Source organism: Castor canadensis, chromosome 7, assembly GCF_047511655.1.
Source record: "Castor canadensis chromosome 7, mCasCan1.hap1v2, whole genome shotgun sequence".
Classification (NCBI taxonomy): Eukaryota; Metazoa; Chordata; class Mammalia; order Rodentia; family Castoridae; genus Castor; species Castor canadensis.
The window spans coordinates 140,305,042-140,325,590 of NC_133392.1; the positions used below are offsets into that span (position 1 = coordinate 140,305,042).

General features: G+C 38.9%; 1 protein-coding gene and 1 non-coding gene across 22 annotated transcripts in view; both read left to right on the top strand.

The window, feature by feature from the left end:
* The window catches only part of Pum1 (pumilio RNA binding family member 1), a 112,885-nt gene that overhangs the window by 86,445 nt on the left and 5,891 nt on the right, over nucleotides 1-20,549 (top strand). For 11 of the 21 annotated variants that reach the window (XM_074080749.1, XM_020156600.2, XM_020156601.2 and 8 more), the window contains 7 exons: nucleotides 524-760; nucleotides 10,153-10,420; nucleotides 11,572-11,701; nucleotides 13,374-13,508; nucleotides 16,081-16,218; nucleotides 18,671-18,796; nucleotides 19,565-19,686. In XM_074080749.1, coding sequence (XP_073936850.1) covers nucleotides 524-760; nucleotides 10,153-10,420; nucleotides 11,572-11,701; nucleotides 13,374-13,508; nucleotides 16,081-16,218; nucleotides 18,671-18,796; nucleotides 19,565-19,686 — 1,156 coding nt within the window. The remainder of the gene's footprint in view (nucleotides 1-523; nucleotides 761-10,152; nucleotides 10,421-11,571; nucleotides 11,702-13,373; nucleotides 13,509-16,080; nucleotides 16,219-18,670; nucleotides 18,797-19,564; nucleotides 19,687-20,549) is intronic. The other 10 variants (XM_074080750.1, XM_074080743.1, XM_074080744.1 and 7 more) reach the window with 3 other exon arrangements.
* On the top strand, nucleotides 14,349-14,433 carry LOC141425290 (small nucleolar RNA SNORD103/SNORD85). The gene has a single exon (XR_012450360.1). It is a non-coding gene; the product is annotated as a small nucleolar RNA SNORD103/SNORD85 (small nucleolar RNA).

Sequence of the window (20,549 nt, forward strand, 5' to 3'; positions counted from 1 at the left end):
AACAGAAGAGCATGTTTGAAGGAAACTATCCTAACTGGAATTGGAGGCTACTGGTAACTCTTGATTGAGCCTGCCGAGGCAGCTGGCTTTCATATGCAAGTCTTGGGTAGTGGGGTGGTATACCCTGTTTACAGATCTTTTTTTCTGTATTCCATTTTTCTGTTAGAACCTTTTGGCTAGTGAAAGGCATTCTATCTAGTTCATTTTCTTTCACCTTTTCCCATAGTTTATGTGGCCGTCAGATCTTTTGAACCCACCCCTATCCCATAGTATATGACACCAAAAGAAGGTAAATTTGGCATATATGTGTTGATGTTTTGAACAAAAGTCTCATGCCAACCTGAGCCATGTCCTCTTTATTACTTTATCTGCCCCTAGAACTGATACATTAACAGTTAGGCTGTCTCTGCTGACACATTTGCGGTGGTAAGGAGTCTGGATCAAAGTGTTAGGAACAGGTCACTGGGCTTGTTCTTCGAAGAACAGGCCTGTTCTTATCTGCATTGTTTTAATTCCATTTTAGTTGCAAACTCCAACACTGGCAGTGGCTCCCGCCGTGACTCCCTGACTGGCAGCAGTGACCTTTATAAGAGGACATCGAGCAGCTTGACCCCCATTGGACACAGTTTTTATAACGGCCTTAGCTTTTCCTCCTCTCCTGGACCCGTGGGCATGCCTCTCCCTAGTCAGGGACCAGGACATTCACAGACACCACCTCCTTCCCTCTCTTCACATGGATCCTCTTCAAGCTTAAACCTGGGTAAGAATCATTACTCTAACACCACCTTGAACTCTAGAAATCTCTTGCCACTAATGACATTACAAGTACTTTGCATAAGAAAGGACAATCCCTCTATCCTAGAAGTGTCCGGGGTGTTCTGTGCCTTCGGTAAATACCTCATGTTGTTTAGGCTGTACCTATAGCTAGTATAGCAGTTTGGGATGGCTTAGCATTTTGGTACACCCCCTGTATATTCACTTCAGCTTACTATGAACATTTTGTTCTTTGGCTACTTGTGGGAGTCTTTCACCATAAACACAGAACAGGTTCATTGCAGTGAGACTGGAGAACACAGAGACAGAGACAAAGAATTTATCCACCTAGTACCAACACCTGTAAAACCACCACAGTTAATATTTTGTTTTATTTCTTTTCAGATTTTTCCCTCTCCCATATATGCTATTAATATCTTGCCTTTTCACATAAAGCATGTTATTTAATTTTTTTTGAAGATTTTCAAATAAATATGAAAATTTACTCTTAAACATATACATGTAGTATACGTGTCTTTCCCCATTATGCAGTTAAGATTATTTCATGTGTGAGATTTACAAGTTGTTACTGTCTAGATCCTAGGAAATGAGAAGAATAAAGAACATTCTAAGCAAGCAGCAGGCTCTAAAGAATGAAAAGAAAGTTAGCATTTTAGGAGTAAATCTCTACATCTTTTAGGATGTGAGGATGAACACAGTGCCCTTTCCCCTGCCCTAGTTGTTTACCAGGTTTGCATTTTGAGATAATAATTTATTTCCCAGTCAGGGAGAGTTGGCTCTTAGAAGTAGAGTGGCTACATATTGGTGAGCAGATGGGGGGAGGGGTGCTATCAATTACTCTGTGATGATAGACCTCAATCAGGACTGTCCTGGGCAAGTTAGCATGGATGGCTGCTTTACCTAGAAGATTCTGTCTTTAACAAGTTTATGAACTCAGAAATGAGGAATAAAAAAAAATGGGAAAAAAAAAAAGACTGTGTGTAGGGAAATAGAGTTATTTTGAAGACAAAAGTATGTGTATTTTAAATTTTAGAAAAGTTGCAGGGACATTCTTCAGTTGGTAGTCCACAGTGGACAGGTAAGGGGATGGGATATGTTATACAACAGTACTTCCTAGTGACTGATTGCCTGGCTTTAAAAACTGTAGGTTAATGCAAGATCAGGAGGGGGAAGTGAAAGTCCCAGTTTGATTTATGGTCAGAAGGGTGGAATGAACATTTATTGGCCTAACCTTAGGAGGTCCTACTGATAATGGTTTGGTCCTGTACATAAGGCTTTGGAAGGCGTAGGCCCCATGCAGATTGAAGAATCTGAGGCTCAGAACCTAAGTATCTTACCTAGGCGGGCTCATATTTCAATAGATGTTTGACTCCAACGCATGTAATTTCAGGGTGTATCCCTGTCATGTTTTGTGCCCAGAATAACTTTTGAGCTAGTGCATTATTGGGTCCAGAAGTACTACCTTTTAATTGCTTCATTTAAACATTTGAAATATGTCACCCCATACTTAGTAGTGAATAAACTAATTCAAAGCTTTATTTTTAAAGAGCCATGTAAATATTTTCAGTTTTGTTTGATGGGCCAGATGGTCACTGTAGTGTGGAAGCAGCCACAAAGTGTAAATGAACTAGTGTATAACTGTCTTCTAATAAAACTTTATTGATGAAAAGCAGGTAGCAGACCAGATTTATCCTGTAGGCTACAGTGTCTCAACTCCTGAGATCAGTGCTGTGGCTCCTGGCATGTGACAATGCAGTTGGAAATACTGCTGGCACGCCTGTTGCCTTTCCTCTTTCCAGTGTATCAGCAATTCAGTTAAATACGTCTTAATTCCTGCTGTGTTTGTTTAGTGGTAAATAATAATTGGTGTGTTATTTCTTGTAATGATTTGATCCTGCATAGATTTATGATTAATGTATTTTTCCTTCAAAATTTGACCCCCATGTAAGTAAGCAATTTATGTGCATTTTCATTGGACTTCAGTGCTGCATGTGATACACAGTATACCTAACACTCCTGAGGAGCAGTGTGATTGTGTTGGCAGAATTTTGCCTCAGCTCAATCTGCCTCCTTGAGGAAGGAGATCTTTTATGCTTCAGTTTTAACCTACAGAAAACAAAGATGTGGTGACTGGTTTCTAATAGGTTCCAAAGGTCCCTCACACACGTGCACATGTGCGCATGCACACATGCACACAACTCACATGGATACATACATACATGTCCAGTGAAGCTACTGTTGTTAATACTTTACTGCTGTTATTAGTAATCAATCAGTTACACTATGAGGAGCCATGCTATGCATTTGATATTCAATGTGTTGAACACTCACAATAACTTCTACACACGGAAACTTACACTCAGCCTGGCTTAATAAATTCTCCAGTGCTACACAGCTATAGCTTATTGACTGCACAAACCAGCTTGTCTGTCTGTTGTACCAGTGTGGGTATTTTTTTCTACCACATCACTCTCACATTTCCTCCAAGTAGTCACAAATATGTTAGAATATTCTAAGAAAGTTAGTCACCTGCTTTTCATTATTTATTCATCAGTCACCCTCCATGGGTCTGAGGGCATGGCTCAAATGGTAGAGTGTTTGCCTAGCAAGCATAAGGCCCTGAGTTCACTGCCCAGTACTGTAGACCAAAACAAAACAAAACTATAGTAAATTTTCATTACCAATTATTTATAGTCTAGAATTAGGGCAAACAAAAACTTTACTGCATTACATTTCACGTTTCATAAAATTGGTCCATTTCAGTTATGTAGTATTTGATGAATTTTAGTTTAGCTGTGTAAGTTGTGCAACTGCCATTAAGAAATCTATATTAAGAGCTGGGTGCCAGTAGCTCCCGCCTGTAGTCCTAGCCACTTGGGAGTCTGAGATTGGGAGCATCACTCTTTGAGGTCAGCCTGACAAATAGTTGAGAGACCCTCATCTCTAAAATAACCAGAGCAAAATGGACTAGAAGTGTTGCTCAAGTGGTTGAGCACCTGCTTTGCAAGTGCAAAGCTCTAAGTTCAAACTCCAGTCCCCCGCCACCACCCATCTCCCAACAAAATATCCCATTGTATTAGAACACTTCCATCCCCCAGTAAGACCTGTCATGTCCATTTACAGTTAATCCCCATTCCCAACCCTAGTCAACCGTGTTCTGCTTTGTGTTTTCAGATTTGCATTTTCTGAACATTTTCTGTGCACAGTTTCGTCTGTCTGGCTTTTTACCTGCATGTTTTTGAGAATTATCCATCATGTGACAGTAGAGCATTCCTTTTTATTGTTTGTATTCCATCCATTTCATCCTTCCACTGACAGGCAGTGGACATTGTTGGGTTCCAGTTTCAGCTCTTATAGATTATGCTGCTCTGAACCCTCTCCCCCGCTGCGCCCCAGGCCAGTATGGGGTTTGAACTCAGATGAACCACTCCACCGGTCCTTTTTGTGATGTTTTTTGTCTTTTGTTCTGAGCTAGGGTCTCCTGAACTATTTGCTTGGGCTGGCTTGGAACTGCAGTCCTCCTTATCTCTGCCTCCTGAGTAGCTAGGATTACAGGCATGAGTCACCAGCGCCTGGCTGCTCTGAGCATTTGCATGCAAGTCTTTTTATGGACATGTTTTAATTCCTCTCTGACAGTTGCTGGTTTGTATGTTAAACTTTTTAAGAAACTACCAAACTACTGTACAATGATGGATGCATCATTTTACATTCTCACCAGCAATGTATGAGGATTCAATCTATGCACTTTCTCGTCAGCTTTTACCGCCTCTGTCTCTTAAAATACAGTTCTAGTGAGCATGAATGGTACGTCATTGTGGTTTTACTTTTCATTTTCCTGATGACTCATGAGCTAGACTATCTTTTGTTGTTGTTGTTGGAGACAAGATATCACTGCTGGCATCTTAACTTTCCATCTTCCCTCCCTCAGCCACCAGAGGGCTGAGATTCAGGCCTGTGTCACCACATTCAGCTTTAGAGTTTCTTTTTATATGCTTGCTAGCATTTATTTGTCTTTGTAATGGCTCTTCATATTTTTTGCCCATTTTAAAATTTGGGTTACTTATTACTGAGTTGTAAAAAGTGTTTATTCTGAATACAAACCCTTTATCAGGTATGCGTTTTGTATATGTTTTCTCCTGGTTTTTGGCTTTTTCCATTGTTAAAGTGTTGCCTTTTATAGTGCAACAGTTTTAAATTTTGATGATGTTCAATTTATCATGCTTTTTGGTATAGCATTTAAGAAATCTTTGCCCAATTCATGGTATTTGAAATTTTTTCTTATCTTTGGTATAAAAATTTTCATTGTTTGAGCTCTTACTTTTAACCCAGCCAGTTTTAGTTATTTTTGTATGTTTTGGAGAAAAGCTCATCTTTTTGTGTATAGATATGTAGTTGTTTCAGCATCATTTCCTACAGCAAAGTTTTGTAATTTTTAGTGTATAGATAAGTGTATATTTTTGAAGCTGTCGTGAGTGGAATTGTGTTCTAGTTTTATTTTTGGATTTTTTTATTCTTTGTTTATAGAAATCCACTTGAGTTTTGTATATTGACCTTGTATCCTGTGAACTCACTGTTGTTTGTTAGTTCTAATGGCTTTAGGCAAATTCCTATACACAGGACCATTTTGCCTAAGAATAATGATAAATTTCCCAGTCTGTATACCTTTTATTTCTCTTTCTTGTCTGATTACACTGGATAAAATCTCTAATACTATGGTGAATAGAATAGATGGGGGCACTTATCTCTGCCTCATTCCTGATTTAGGGGTAGTGTTTATCTTTTACCTTTAAGTACAGTTTTTTTGGGGGGGGTTGGTATGTGCCATTTATTAGAATAAAGTGATTTTCTACTATTCCAAGTTTGTTGATTTTTGTATAGTGTCAAGTATTTTTCATCTTTATTGATGATTGTGTGGTTTTTGTCCTTTATTTCTGAATAAGGCATAGAATATCAATTCCTTTTGAGGTTTTAACCTAACCCAACCTTGCATTTTAGTAATAAATCCCAGTGTATCATAGTTGGATTTGTTTATTTAATACTTGTGTTGAGATTTTTGTATCTGTATTTGTAAAGTTTATGTTGTTTTCCTTTCTTGTGCTGTGTTTATGAGGCTTACATACTGAACTTTTAGCATGAGTCTGTAAACACACCACACTGCTCTAATTTCTGGGAGCTTGTGGAGTACTGGCATTATTTCTTACTTAAACATTTATAAAGTTAACCAGTAAAGGGTTGGGAGCATTGCTCAAGTGGGAGGGTACTTGCCTAGCACTCACAAGACTTTGAGTTCAATCCCCACAACCACCAAAGAATACCAGTAAAGCCATCTTGGTGTATTTATGGTAAGATTTTTAATCACTAATTCAGTTTCTTTATATGTTATAGGCCTTACAGGTTCAGAGTTTGTATTTCTTGAGTCAGTTTTGGTACTTTGTGGTCTTCGAGGAGATTTGCCCATTTCATCTAAGTTGTCAGAGTTGTTGGCATAAAATTAAGGTTTTCAAAAAAAGTGAAATCTTCATTCCTTCAGTCTCTGTCCTATCCATACATGTGTTCCCATGAATGTATGCTTTATAACACATATAAACTGCTTTTGATTCGGAGCAAGGCAGATGTTGCAAGTATCTATTTTGTTTAGCTTAAGTATGATTGTATTTCTCAATTTTGGCAGTATTATTTTCATAGTATGATTACTAACAGCTAGAACTGTAGAACTCATTTGCGACTTATATGTGGGTTAAATGAAGCCCAGAATTTTTCACTTATGTCTAAAGTGTTCATCTGTAGTAAATTCTATGTCCTGTCTCATAAAGCAAAGGTGCATGATGCATGATGTACATGTCTGATTCATAACGGTTTTATATTATGCCTACCCATGTCTCCTCTCTATCATGTACCTGTTTCCTCCCCTTTTCCTGGTATTCTTTCCCATGCTTATGGTTTTCTGCCCAATCCCTTGGTTGTGCCATTTAAAACGCTTAAGCCTCAAGAGCTACAGATAGAATAAAGTACGTGGTTGACAGCCCTGTTGGTTTTCGTGCTTTGCAAGTGTTGTGCTTGCTTATTGCTACAGGCTTGAGTTACAGTAAAATGGCCTTAAAAGACCATAATCTGAGCAGGGTAAAAGAATATAGCCATCTAATTTTTTTCATCATGATAGAACTCTTATTTATTCTTTCCTTTATTTTCAAAGTTGCACGTGCTTTTATTCTTTTAGGAAAAGCAAAGGTCAAAAAAAATTACCTTTCTCTGCCCTTGCCTACATCGAATTTAGGAATTTTTAAGTTATTGGTCAGTAACCTGTATGAATTTCAGATTGCCAGTCATGTGTGCCTTTGGGTACTTTCCCATTCTAAGTAGAATCTCAGAAATGACTTGTCTGTAAAAGTAACCATGTGGAAGTTAATGCACTTTGACATATTGTTATGTACTAGACACAGTTATAATTAAGCTTGCTTTAATTTGTTGGGGTGGTAAAGAGTGGATTGGGGAGATTTTGGTGAACACTGTTGCTTCTGCCTATATTAAATGCAGCGCCAGGTATCAAGGACCACAAAAATTTTTCATTAAAGGTGGCAGGACATCTTTAGTGTGCGTTCTGTTAACTCTGTGAGCACCAAAAGCAAATAAACAACATTTTACATAACAAGGGTGTGCAATACTAGGTGGTCACTGACAGGAAACCTTTTCAGTGCTGGTATAGCTCAGTAGTCCTGCCTAGCATTTACAAGGCCCTGGGTGCCATCCTGAGCAACACCAAAAAAACCCCAAACAACAAAAATCTTCTTTTTTTCTTAAGGAATTATATAAAACAACTGAAGCATGTTAAATAACACATAAGCCATTAAGTGTTGGTGGAAAGTGGTAGAGAACATAGCTCTACAAATCTCACCACTGTCCAAATACTGTAGCAAACAGGGAAATCACAAGATGCAGCTTTTAAAGCTTCGTGAGAAATGTTGCTTTTATTTTAAACCTATTTTAGGTTGTGAATTCAAACACTTTCAGCGCTATATTGGGTGCAAGCTCATATAGGTGTACTGATCACAGAAACAGGAAGACTTTCACATTTATAACCTAAGAGAGATTTGGTCAACAAATGATGATGGTCTGATATTTGGCAGGCATGTTTTGTATAATTTTAAGCAAAAATTTAGAAATGATTTTAATACTTAAATATTAATTGGCCCCCACAAAATATATCTGAATTAACGGATTAAGCTAGTACCTGGGAAAGTTTCTTTTCTTAATAATGACTTTGTATTTTTTTTTTGTTGGTGGCACTGGGGCTTGAACTCAAGGCCTCACACTTGCTGGGGAGGCACTCTTACTGCTTGAGCCACTCTGCCAACTCTTTTTTTAGTAATGAAAGCTGTGTGTGTACCTGCCTGACATCCATGTATATGCTTGTTTTGTGGGCATGTTAACTATTATTCTCTCTAGCCTTTAAAAATACAGATTAGTATGTTTTTGGCCACAATAACGGAAAATCCAACTACTTGTAGCTTAAACAGTAAGTGTATTTATATTGGTTTATATAACTAGCAGTTATTAGTAAGTTAGGCCATTGTTCAGGATTAGTTTGTCCCACTATTCAATTTTGTCACCAAGGACCAGGCTACCTTCAGATGTACCTTCTGCCTTGATCAGTGACCGAGTTTAAGTCCCTTATAATTGTTTTCAAGACTGTGAATACTTGTGCCATTCCTTCTTAGGCACACTATTGCTATTGTCTCATTCTCCCAGCACTCGCTGCCCCTCCCGTATTACCATCTCTTTGTCCATCTCTCCCACTTTCACATAGGGGAGAAAGAGTGCTTTCTGAATTGGAATAAAAAGAATAGTCTTGGCTACTATTTTCTCTCCAAAATAAATCTTTCTACCTTAAAATGTTGTCCCCCTTTGGATGTGGAAATATTGTAAAATATAACAAAATAGCAATGTCTTGGAGAAACTTGAAATGAGTCTGAGGATGAGTCTCATGTAAGTGCAGAGGTTCCTGACCCTGAGTTCAAGAACCTGGGTCTCCTTTCTGGCCATGACAGTTAAGGATATTGTATCTTTAATGAGCATTTCATCTCTCTGGACCTTAATTTCCTGTCACATAAATGAGAATTTATAAAAGTACCATTGAGAACTTCATAGAAAGTGTCTGTGGAGAAACTTGCGTCATAGAGTTAGGCATAAGACATATGCTCAGTAAATATTTCACTTTGAGCCATTTTCTTTTGGTTCCATCACTTTCATTGAGACCCAGACCTTTGAAGCTGGGCCTGGAATTCTTTGGAGAAATTCAAGACAGGTATCCTTGGTATCCTTGTGTAGTTATCACTAAAGTTCAAATCAGAAGACATTCATTAAAACTTAGGCAGTTCAGGTGAGTAATTTTTCTCATAGATTCTGAATTTGTCATTAATCTAAGTTCTTCACAGTTTATGTGTTACTTCTTACATATTTTGGTATGTTTGTCTGTTTAAAATGGGGAAAGAACAACCCAGGACTGGGATATACTCAGTGAGGCATGCTCAGGCCCTGAGTTTGATCTTTAGCACTGCCAAAAACAAACAAAAAATGGCTTCATTCACATCTTTTTTTACTTTTTTTTTTTGCTGGTGTTCGGGATGGAACCCAGAGCCTGTGCATGCTAGGTATGTGATGTTCACTGGACCATAATCCCAGCCCTTCTTTACTTTCTGATAAGCCTTTTGGTTATGACTCTTATCTTTCTTGTCACCAGTCCAAACAGCAGTACAGTGGCACGAAGGGTGTTGCTGCTGTAGTTATTTGGGCTCCATCCCGTAGAAATTAAGAGATGCCATTTGTGATGAAGACCTCAAATCCTACCATTTCAGAGTATATCTTTTTTGTTACCTTGGCTTTAGATGTCTTAGTGATTTTTAAACTTGTGTTTAGTGGCACAGAAACCTTTTCAGGAACTTCCTATACATAAATTACTAGCCTGGATATCCTGGTTTTTGAGGGTGGGGTTCAGCTGGAAGCGAAGGTTTTTAAGAATGGAGGGAGTCTCCACAGAGCTCAGGTTGGAAAGGCAATGAAGTCTCAGTGTGTTTTGTATGTTCGGAGTCCTTAGTACTGGTGCTGAGGTGCTGGCTTTACACGGTAGACACATTTCCTCCTTCTATTTACTAAAGGTTACATTAACTATTGGTCCATTCTTGCTAGCAGCCTATTGTAAAACGTATTCCCCTGTGAATCTTTGTGAAAGTCGCAGCAGTAGTAGAATTGAGCCTAATAGAAAAGCAACAGAATGGAAGAAATCAGAGATGATTCAGGCCTTCATGTGGAATGCTTTCTTTCCCCCCTTAGAATGATATTCCATAAGAATGGTTTTAAGTTCTTCTGTTCTGTAACCAACAGGAGGACTCACAAATGGCAGTGGAAGATACATCTCTGCTGCTCCAGGCGCTGAAGCCAAGTACCGAAGTGCAAGCAGTGCCTCCAGCCTCTTCAGCCCCAGCAGCACCCTTTTCTCTTCCTCTCGTTTGAGATACGGAATGTCTGATGTCATGCCCTCTGGCAGGAGCAGACTTTTGGAAGATTTTCGAAATAACCGGTACCCTAATTTACAACTGCGAGAGATTGCTGGACATATAATGGAGTTTTCCCAAGACCAGCATGGGTCCAGGTGAGGACTTGGCTTTGGCACTTAAGGTAACTGAGATCTTGATGCCTTCAATCTTACTATCCCTCCATAGGTATATACTAAAACAAATCTCCGTAGTGTAATTCGAGCAAAGTACACATTTAGCATAACCCCCACTGTTCGCTTCAGAGAGACATGAATACGAGGGCCACCAGTTAAAGGAGAAGAAAGGTCCTTTAAATGGTCTGGATCACATGCTTCAAACAAACCTTTCACATTTCTGAAAGAGTAGAGTAGTGTGTGTGTGCTTGTAAGAATCTCTAAAAACTGCAATTTACAGAACAGAAGCACATGACATCATGAAGACATGTCTGCATTTTTGCAGTGTTAAGCGTCATGAAGAATCTTTTGTGCTCAGGAAACCACTCATGGATAAATTTGGATTCCGGATCCTTAGGAGTAAAACAAATCAACCATTTGTCTTTGTTCTCATGCTGCAGAAGTGAGAGAAACTTTTCTAGAAAACCAAATTTGACTTGGGTTGCCCTTTCCTATTTGGCTGCTCTGGGGGATTCCCAGAAGGGGAACTTGATCCTAGAGATGAAGCATAATTCTCTGATGGCACCCACCCTTCATTCCACATCTTTCCATTTGTTCTTTCTGTGTTTAGTGAAACAGCTTCTAATAACCTCCCTCCTCTTTACATCTTACCAGCTTGCTATTGCACAAAGATTTCTAGATTCTATAAGCCAAATTCAGAGATAGCAAGTTTTCCTGGTATAGTCACCTGAACTAGGCAAACTGAGTTACGTTTCAGAAGATACTGAATACTGTTTCTTATGGATATGAGTTAAAGAATATAGTAAGGACCGTACATTTTGAATTCAAGACGTGGGATTGGTTTCTAAAGGCAGAAGTCTAAGGTAGAATTCACAATTTTGTGCATATGCCCTACTATAATAGAATATATGAAAATGGAAATATACTTTTAAAGTTAGTGAGAAAAAGTTCAGTAAAGTTATATTTCTTGTTTTCAGAAATTATTCTTTTGAGTGAGCTCAAGTAATTTCACTTAAACAATACTTGACTATATGTGAAAATGTATTTCAGAACTAATTTATAGAGTGACATGCCTTTATTAATTTCCAAGTCTTCCTTAAACACTGCCATTGCCCCTTTACTTTGTCCTTCAGGTTCATTCAGCTGAAACTAGAGCGCGCCACAGCAGCTGAGCGCCAACTTGTCTTCAATGAAATTCTCCAGGCTGCTTACCAACTAATGGTGGATGTGTTCGGAAATTATGTCATCCAGAAGTTCTTTGAAGTGAGTCTTTGTTTTTTCTATTCTTTGACTTTTAGAGACTTAACTTTTGATTTTCGTTGCCTTTCTTAAGAATAGTGATTGCATTACAGTTCTTAAAATGAAGCACGTTGTGGTCTTTTGAAGAGTTTTCCTATTAACTAGCAGTAGTCAGTGTATTCAGTATGGGAGAAATACACGAATAAATGATGCCAGGCTAGTTTGGAAACATGGTTTGACTACTGTCTCTCTTTAGGACCCACATGTTATTTCTAATTGTGACAGTAATTCCACTAAACATTATTTTGGAGGAAATAGTCTTTGTAAGGTAAATTTAGCAGGATCACAATAAGATACTGTGAAAATAGGAATAAAAATATCTTTTAAAGATTTCGAGAGAATTGCCTTTGAACACCAACTCCAGTATTTTTTATCATAAACTGTGGTCACAAGGATTTTTAGGTACATCTTGAGAGATCGTTTGGCCTTGTCTTCTTATTTTATCTCTTAATTTGAATAAAGAAAGATTAATGAGGGTATTGGATTAATGTGTGTTTCCTCTAATAAATTAAAAATTTAAAGAGGCAGGGCTGTTTTGCTTACCATTGTTGGCAACCCCAAGTTACACATCTAGAATGGCATGAAACATTGAGATGAAGAATCTGATGTGGAGGGAAGTGATGGAAAATTGAATGTTGCCTGCCAACAAACAAATTTGTAAACTGCTTACATCATGTTTTATTTGATTCATATTAAGATGAAAAATTGGGTTGCTCATGGGCATCACTTTCTAAACGTTTCCCATGAAGACACGTTAATGAGAAGCCAGTTCTCTAGCCTTCCACTAAGAAGCCAATCTAAATGTGACTCTTGCATTTTTGATTTTAGAATGTCTCTGCATTGCCATTTTGGCACAGATAGAAAACACAGAATTCCTACTTGATGCAACTTGGGGTGTCAGGGACAGGCTAGAGAACTTTCCTGGTCCTTAGAACTTGATGGAAAATGAGGGGGTGGACAAACTGATAATTCATAAATTCTCTAGTCTCTTGATTATGCTGTTAAGATGAAAACAAAAAGCCAAGGATGGAAATTGATTCTCAGTAGAATTTAACATTGTATACACTTGCCTCTTGATTTTACTATCTTTCCCCCTCCAAGTCTGTTGCCTCTTATAAATAGTAATCAGTCTTTAAAGTTGTAGAACACTAATTCACAGCAATGTCCATGGTGGGCTTTGGTTTAAACCTCACCTACATGGAAGAACTTTTACACTGATGGGCCACTGTAGATTTTCTATAAGAACCCCTTGCTTTTTTCCTAGATGTCTGCTAAAGCCCTAAAAATAGCATCTTCCATACTTGTTACTCATTTTAGGGTAAATATATGTGCTCTTATAATTAATGGAGTATAGACACATTTACTAGTATTTGTAAACTAATGACAGCCTTGAGGCATTAAATATTTGCTTAACAGAAACCACTACTGCTGGGTATTAGGCATTTTCTAACATTGAAAAAGAGTTCCTCATAATCAGGCTGGGAAGTACTTGTTTGAACAAACACTCTAGTTAACCGTACGTAATAGAGCTAATAGAATGTATGCCAGTTCTTGATGCAGAATAATGAATACTTTGCTTTCTCTGGTTTGTTCTCTTCTACCTAAGTAATGGTGTTCACCCACACATTATGTCTAGTTTGGCAGCCATGAACAGAAGCTGGCTTTGGCAGAACGGATTCGAGGTCATGTTCTATCATTGGCACTACAGATGTATGGCTGCCGAGTCATCCAGAAAGCTCTTGAATTTATTCCTTCAGACCAGCAGGTAATTGTAAGTTTCCCCTTTAACTTTTTCTCTTGGTGTTTGATGTTTCTTCGTGGTATGTGCAGTAAACCCTGTAAATCTGTCAGTCTGTAGTTTTCTTTTACAGTGCTATTTTTAGTGCTTGTCGCTGCCTTCTGTGCCTGGCAAGTGTGAATTGCACAATTAATTTTCTGAACTTAATAGTAGATCAAGTCTTGAAACCAGCAGTTTCCAGCACTTTTAGCTTTTGGTAGATAGTTTTATAGGTGGATTATTGTTTGTTTGCCAGTAATAGAAGTGGCTAAAATATTAGTTTCCATTTTTTTCAACCTCTACTGAGTATCCCAACAAATCAAACTTTCCTCCAACCTACCTTCCATTTCGTTTACTCCTCCCTCTTATTCACTCATTCTTGTAACATTTATTGAACACATGCCTGCTCTGTCAGACACTAGGTGGTCCAGAAACAACTAAGACCTGGTCCCTGCCTACAGCCCACTGTCTGGTGGGGAAGAGCCACGAAGAAGCGGTGGTGCACACAGAGGAGAGGGGCCCCTTGCCTGCCCCATGTCTCTGAGGACAGGCTTTGCAGAAGACGAGACTAAGAGGAGTGAGACGGGGAAAAGGAAAGAAATCTGAACAGTTAGCTGCTGTGAGTGGGTAACTGACAGAGGAATCAGCTGTAGAAACTTCAGGAATAGTCACAGAGGGGGCCCACCCAGTACCCTGCAGACCCCAAGGCCCAGGAAGCAAAGCCTCCCAGGGTAGGAAGGCCATGCTGTAGCTGTGTTTGTGCCAGGCTGTGTCCTGAGCCCTCAGCCTTTAGGCTGTGAGCTCCCTCGGTTCTTCTTGTGGAGGTTACCATTGTCTGGCAGTGATGACCCACTTGCCCTCACTGAGAACAAAGTTCGGTAATGAGAATCTTTGTTACGGACTCGAGTTCTGAGCCAGACAAGACCCGGCCACCTCCGAGCCAGACCCCACCGAATCATCAACCAGTGGTGCTGGCGATGGCAGTTGAAGGCTGGGGGAGGCCAGAGCCCTTTAAGGTTGAGTTTCACTAGACGTGTGGAGGTGCTGTAAAGGCAAGGGCAAAGCTGAAGGCACAGCATTGATACTAAAGTGCTGGCTATGAGTAATTACATGAAGATGGGAGGAGGCTATTGTAGGTTTTTTCTAATGTTCTCAGGGTTTCCATGGATAGCTGAATTTTTCCTTTTCTCCATTTTTTCAAGATAGCATTTTCTTCCTCTTTCTTGACCATAACGTCTACTTACCAAAAGTGAATAAAAGTATAACACTTTGCTATGCATTTCTCTCCTCATTATCTCTCATAAATGTGGCAAATTGTTGATTTTGTTTTCAGCTTTTCAAATGATACTGTTTTCTATTATCTAATTGGATGGCTATATTGTAGTAGTTATATATCCCTTCCCTGGAGCTCTTTCCCTTCCCACCAAGCTAGTTTCTTCTCTAGCTCACGTTTCTTTATGTCTTCATTTCTGGTCCTGTTGTTTGTGATGTCTTGTTCTAAGTTTGAACTACTTTTCCTGTTGTAGATCTGTCTATACGTCAGCCCATGTCCCATTCCTCCAACACCCCTTCCCCCGCCTCACCTTTTGATACATGGCCTCACCTTATTTCCCAGTCTGGTCTTGGACCCCCGAGCTGGTGAGATCTGCCTCAGCCTCCCGAGACTGGGACAACAGGTTCATGCTACTGTGTCTGGCTCTGTCTGTAGCTTTAAATACATGACTTAATCCCCGTCTCAGTTTCTTCATATATATGGGCTATTTAGGAGATTATGTAATTGACAGATAATGTAATTCACAATTGTGATAGATACCAGCAAACATTGATACCACATTAGAACCAGGTTGCTTGCTTCTAAGTAAGTCTTGGCAATCTAGGTCTGCATTTTGAATAGGTTTCTGAATTTTTCTGTCTTTTGGGTACCTCATCTGTCATAGTGCCCTATGCATGATATTTTAGGGGCATTTTCATTCAGTGAGTTAAAACATCTAAATTCTTGGAGTGCGCTTAATCTGGGGTCAACTGCCATTATTAATATAACCATACAGCACTGTTGAAATAAAAATCAATAAATGTATGTAAAAGTCTTTAATACAGTGTACTTCATAGGCTCTTTTCTATTTCAAAATATGTATGATTTTTGTTATTTTGTTTTGTTTGGTTTTTCTTTTTGTTTGAGACAGTGTCTCACTAATCTGGCTTGGAACCTGCTATGTAGCCTGGGCTGGCCTACAATTCCAGTCCTCCTGCCTCAGCTTCCTGAGTGCTGCAATTACAGGCATGTGCCACCACTCCCTGCTGATGTGTTGTTTTTAAACCTCCAAGAGATCTTTTCCAAGTTAGAGGTCTTCTGGGGCACTGGTTACTGTTACAGTAAATTTGCTAACACATGGAAGAACTTGGGTTTTCATTTGTTACACATTGTGGTATTGCAATGTTTGAATTGCTCCACTTTAGTTGTCATGGGTCCGTTTGGTGCTTTGAAGTTTGGTAAAAAGAGTATGGACTGTCATGGTGTTTGCTGGCTGTGATTCTGGTGGTGTTTTCTTTTTTTTGTTTCCAATAGAACGAGATGGTTCGGGAATTAGATGGCCATGTCCTAAAGTGTGTCAAAGACCAGAATGGCAATCACGTAGTTCAAAAATGCATTGAATGTGTGCAGCCCCAGTCTTTACAGTTTATCATTGATGCATTTAAGGGGCAGGTAAGTGACTTAAGAATGAAATAAGGAAAATCTCGCCGGGTGCATTTAGAAGTAGTCTTGTACAGCAGTGTTACTGGCTGTGTGTTGCCAAGTCTCCCTTATCTGTCTGTGGCCTCTCACCATCATTCCTCACAAAAAAAGAGTTGTTAAGATGAAATCTCATATTTTTTCCCTTGATTAATTATTTGCCTGATTTTTAAAAATTTTTATTCTTAAAATTCAGGTCATTTACAGAAGCAATTTTATAAGGCATGTGTGAATGTATCTTTAAAGCAAGTAGGTGATTCTTGCTTAAAATTTTTTGGAAGGGATGTGATACCTAATCAGAGATACCTTCTATTTTCCTGTGTGTTGAAAGTGTGTCCTTAGCAAAATTATTACTTTCTTATACCTTGTTTTCCTCCAAATTTCCTGTGAGTTGGCCATAGTTACTAGTTTCTTTTGCCAAATAATAATAATAATAATAACAACAGTAGTAGTAGTAGCAGCAGTAGTTACTAGTTTCTTTTGCCTAATAACAGTAATAATAATAACAACACCATCACACCTTCCTCAGTTAGTGGGACAGAAAAGTAAAGCACATTTCTTTTTTGGGCATATGAAATTGGTCTCTCTATAGAGAGGGGTTAGGGGACCATGTGTAGTGAAAATAGGTGTAGGTTTTCAGGTGTGTTTATGTAAAAGCATTCTGGTGTTTGTAGTGTTGAACAGAGAGTAAAACATAATGGGGGTTCTTTAGGTTTCAAGGTTTATTCATTACCACAGTGGTAAAGTAGGCTACAGACAGAGCCCAGCAATTTCTGAGTTAATGGAAACATGGCACTTAAGGATCTTATGCTTATCAGAATACACAATAAAAAGTAAATTTAGCCAAGAAGTGGCATATGATTTCAGTTTTTGTCTGTCTAGTCTTGTCTGTCTGTGTTGCCTTTTGCAGTGCTGGGGATGGAACCCAGTATCTGGTGCAACCTAGGCAAGCACTTTGTTTTCCAGAGAGAATATTTTCAAATTGTCAGCGTTGATTACTAGAATAAATAAAGAACCTCTATAATTAAAGAAAACAATACAACATAATGAAAAAAATTGGGTCCTAAACGTGAATTAACATCTCACAGAAGAAAACAAATTTCCAGTAGACATGCAGGAAAAACAAGTGAGTTTCATTTTGTAATGAGCAAAATGAGGCCTCAGTGATAGACCATTTCCTACCTTTCAGTTGCTGTGTGCTGGCAGGAATGTGAAGCTCAGCATACTGTTGGTAGGAACATATATGGGCAAAGCCATATTGGGAAATAATTTAGTATTTATTGTCTTTCAGATTTCAACATTTATATCTCTTGTGATGTAGTACTTCTGGCCTAGATTTATATCCGGTAAAACAATTGAACAAAGTATACCCCAAGGTCTATTTATGTTTAAAATAACATAATACCCCTTGTGGGAAAAGACTAAGCAATGCAGATATCCATGAGCTTAGGATTTGATTTTTAAAATTATCATACTTGGCCAACAGTATCCTGTACACCTATACAGAATAAACTACAGGAAATGCTTGATCTTATAAGTGGATATTGGAAACATGATACTGTAAAATAAATCAAGTTGCTCCAAACTGAGTAAGTATTTGATTTTTTGAGGTAGAGTCTCCCTATATAGCCCACGCTGGTTGTAATCTGGCGATTCTCCTGCCTTAGGCTTCAGAATACTGGGCTTGTAAGTGTGCACCACCACATCTGGCGTTATTCTTGATTGCAGATTTGAGGTGCATGTCATACTGCCAGAAAGGGCAGAATCAAGATAGGGTGTTCTGGATCTAAAGCCTATGTGCAGCCTGGGGATGTAGCTCAGTGGTAGAGTGCTTGTCTAGCATGCGAGAGGACTCAAAAAAATAAAAACCATAAACAAAACCAGAAAATGTAAAGCCTGAGTTCTTTCTTATTGCTCCAAACTCAACAAAACATCCCAGTTAAACTCAAACCATTGCATGTAGTCAGTGTGTTTATGTGAAAGCATTCAGGATTTAATTTCATTCTCTCCTTTTTCTGTTGTTCTTTTATTGTAGCACTGGGGATTGGATCCAGAGTCTTGGACACACCAGGCAAACACTCTACCACTGAACTATGCCCTCAACCCTCCTTTTTTTGTTTTTAATCTTATCTTTTGGATAGCTTGTTGACACTCTCGATTCTTAACTGTGTGTTTTTAATTACCTTCCAGGCTTCACAGAAAAGTCCTTTTCAGTTCTAAAGTGATATACGTAAATTCCTGTAAGAAATTAAGAAATGTGTTTGTTAATACATAACAGATACACACCCCTTGTTTGTAGAAAGAACTTAAACATGATGAAATCCATTTGTGAAGATCAATGGGATAAAATACATAATGGTTATTATCGCATTCAAAGTGGCTGGTGTCATTTTGGGGTTTTTTTCTTTGTATTTGTCTCCTACAGGTATTTGCTTTGTCCACACATCCTTATGGCTGCCGAGTGATTCAGAGAATCCTAGAGCACTGCCTCCCTGAACAGACCCTCCCTATCTTAGAGGAACTTCACCAGCACACAGAGCAGCTTGTGCAGGTAGAGGAGCTGACAGTAGAGGAGCTTCAAACACCGGTGGGCTCCTTCCTGTAGGCCCAGCACTTATGTGTTTTGTCAGCATAGGTATCTGTTCTAGACGATGTTAATGTGTCTTAAATGCCCGTTGAAAGTTTTGGGCATGTTTGCATAGTAGCCTGATTTGTATTTTATGAATATGGACAATGAATTGAGCTCCTGGAGTTAGGAGGCTTGGCTTTCAGAGCTGTCTGGACTAACTACGTCATCTTAGATGGGCCATTTAATCCTGCTTGGTCTCACCATTGTTGAATGAACTAAATGTATTAGTTGATTTCTCTCTGCCTTTGATACTTTCTGTGCTTCTACCACTAATTAAAAATTAGACATGCCTGTTTTGTTGATCATGAATCTTTCCAGTTTTTCTCTGTGCTAGAAAGTGCCACAAACCATTTGTACATTTCTGTTTGAGAAAAGTAACTCTTTATTTCCAGAAGAGTGCCTCCTTATTGATTATGGGTCTACTTTTTTGTGTGTAGTACTTTTAAGAAGAACCCATCTAGAATTTGTGGCATAGTATATATTCCATTATCTCGTGACAGTGTGCTCCTGTTTTGTAGTAATGGGGAAAATTGTTAATACCTTTCTATTGAAAAAAAAAATCTTACTTGTTTATTAGTATTCAGATAAGCTGTAATGGTGCTGCAAGAGGTAGGTGTTAACTGTGGGGATGTAGGTAGCCTACAGAGCTGGCTTCTGACCCACACCTTACTGCTGTCACTGTTGTCACAGGATCAGTATGGGAATTACGTCATCCAGCATGTGTTGGAGCATGGCCGTCCTGAAGACAAGAGCAAGATTGTAGCCGAGATCCGAGGCAATGTGCTTGTGTTGAGTCAGCACAAATTTGCAAGGTATGTTCTTTGAGTTATATGGCCTGTTTTCCAGAAGAGAGGATTAAGTAGTATTTTGGCTATAAAAAGAAAGAATGAATGGCTATTTTCTTTTTAACTTATAAACAATCATAGCTTTAAAAGTAAAGTAGTTTCACAAAGTATGGACTATAAGATGTCCCTTAAGTGTGGACCTCTTACTCCCCTGTTGTCAGCCACTGTGAAATCTGAAGAGTGTGTTTCTAAAGTAACACACTTTGGCACACTGAATATTTCATTAATTCGATTCTTGAAATTGCAGGGTATTACTCAGGTTCTTCTTTGGCCTGAAAAAGAAGCAGTTTACCATATCTGTACAGGCCTCAGTGTTCTCAGAATCTCCTCCCCAGCTTTGTAGTATGTAGGCTTGAGAATGAAATTCACCAGCTACTGTCAGCTTGTCAGAGCTGTTTTAGGAAACTTGTATGTGGCAGAGGTTGGGGGAAGAAATGATGGCTTTTCCAAGGAATTAGTGGGGTAGTCTTCTAAGTGGATTCTGTATATCCTACTGCCCACATAACACAGTACTTTCTGGTTTTGGAATTTTTTTTTTCTTTTGCATGAATTTCAAGGTATTAGGACTCAGTCATACAACCTTAATGCTTATTAATGTTCACTTTTTTGGGGGGTGGTGCTGGGGTTGAACTCAGGGCCTCATGCTTGCTAGGCGGGCGCTACCACTCGAGCCCCCCACCAGCCTAATGCTCACTCTCATTTGTGAGATGTTACAACAGTGTAGCATGGGAAAATAAATAAGGGAGAAAGCACCTGGGTATGGTGACTTAGTTCATAAGGAAGAATGTGGAGCAGAGCCACTCACCTGTGTGGTAGGTTGTCCTGGAAAG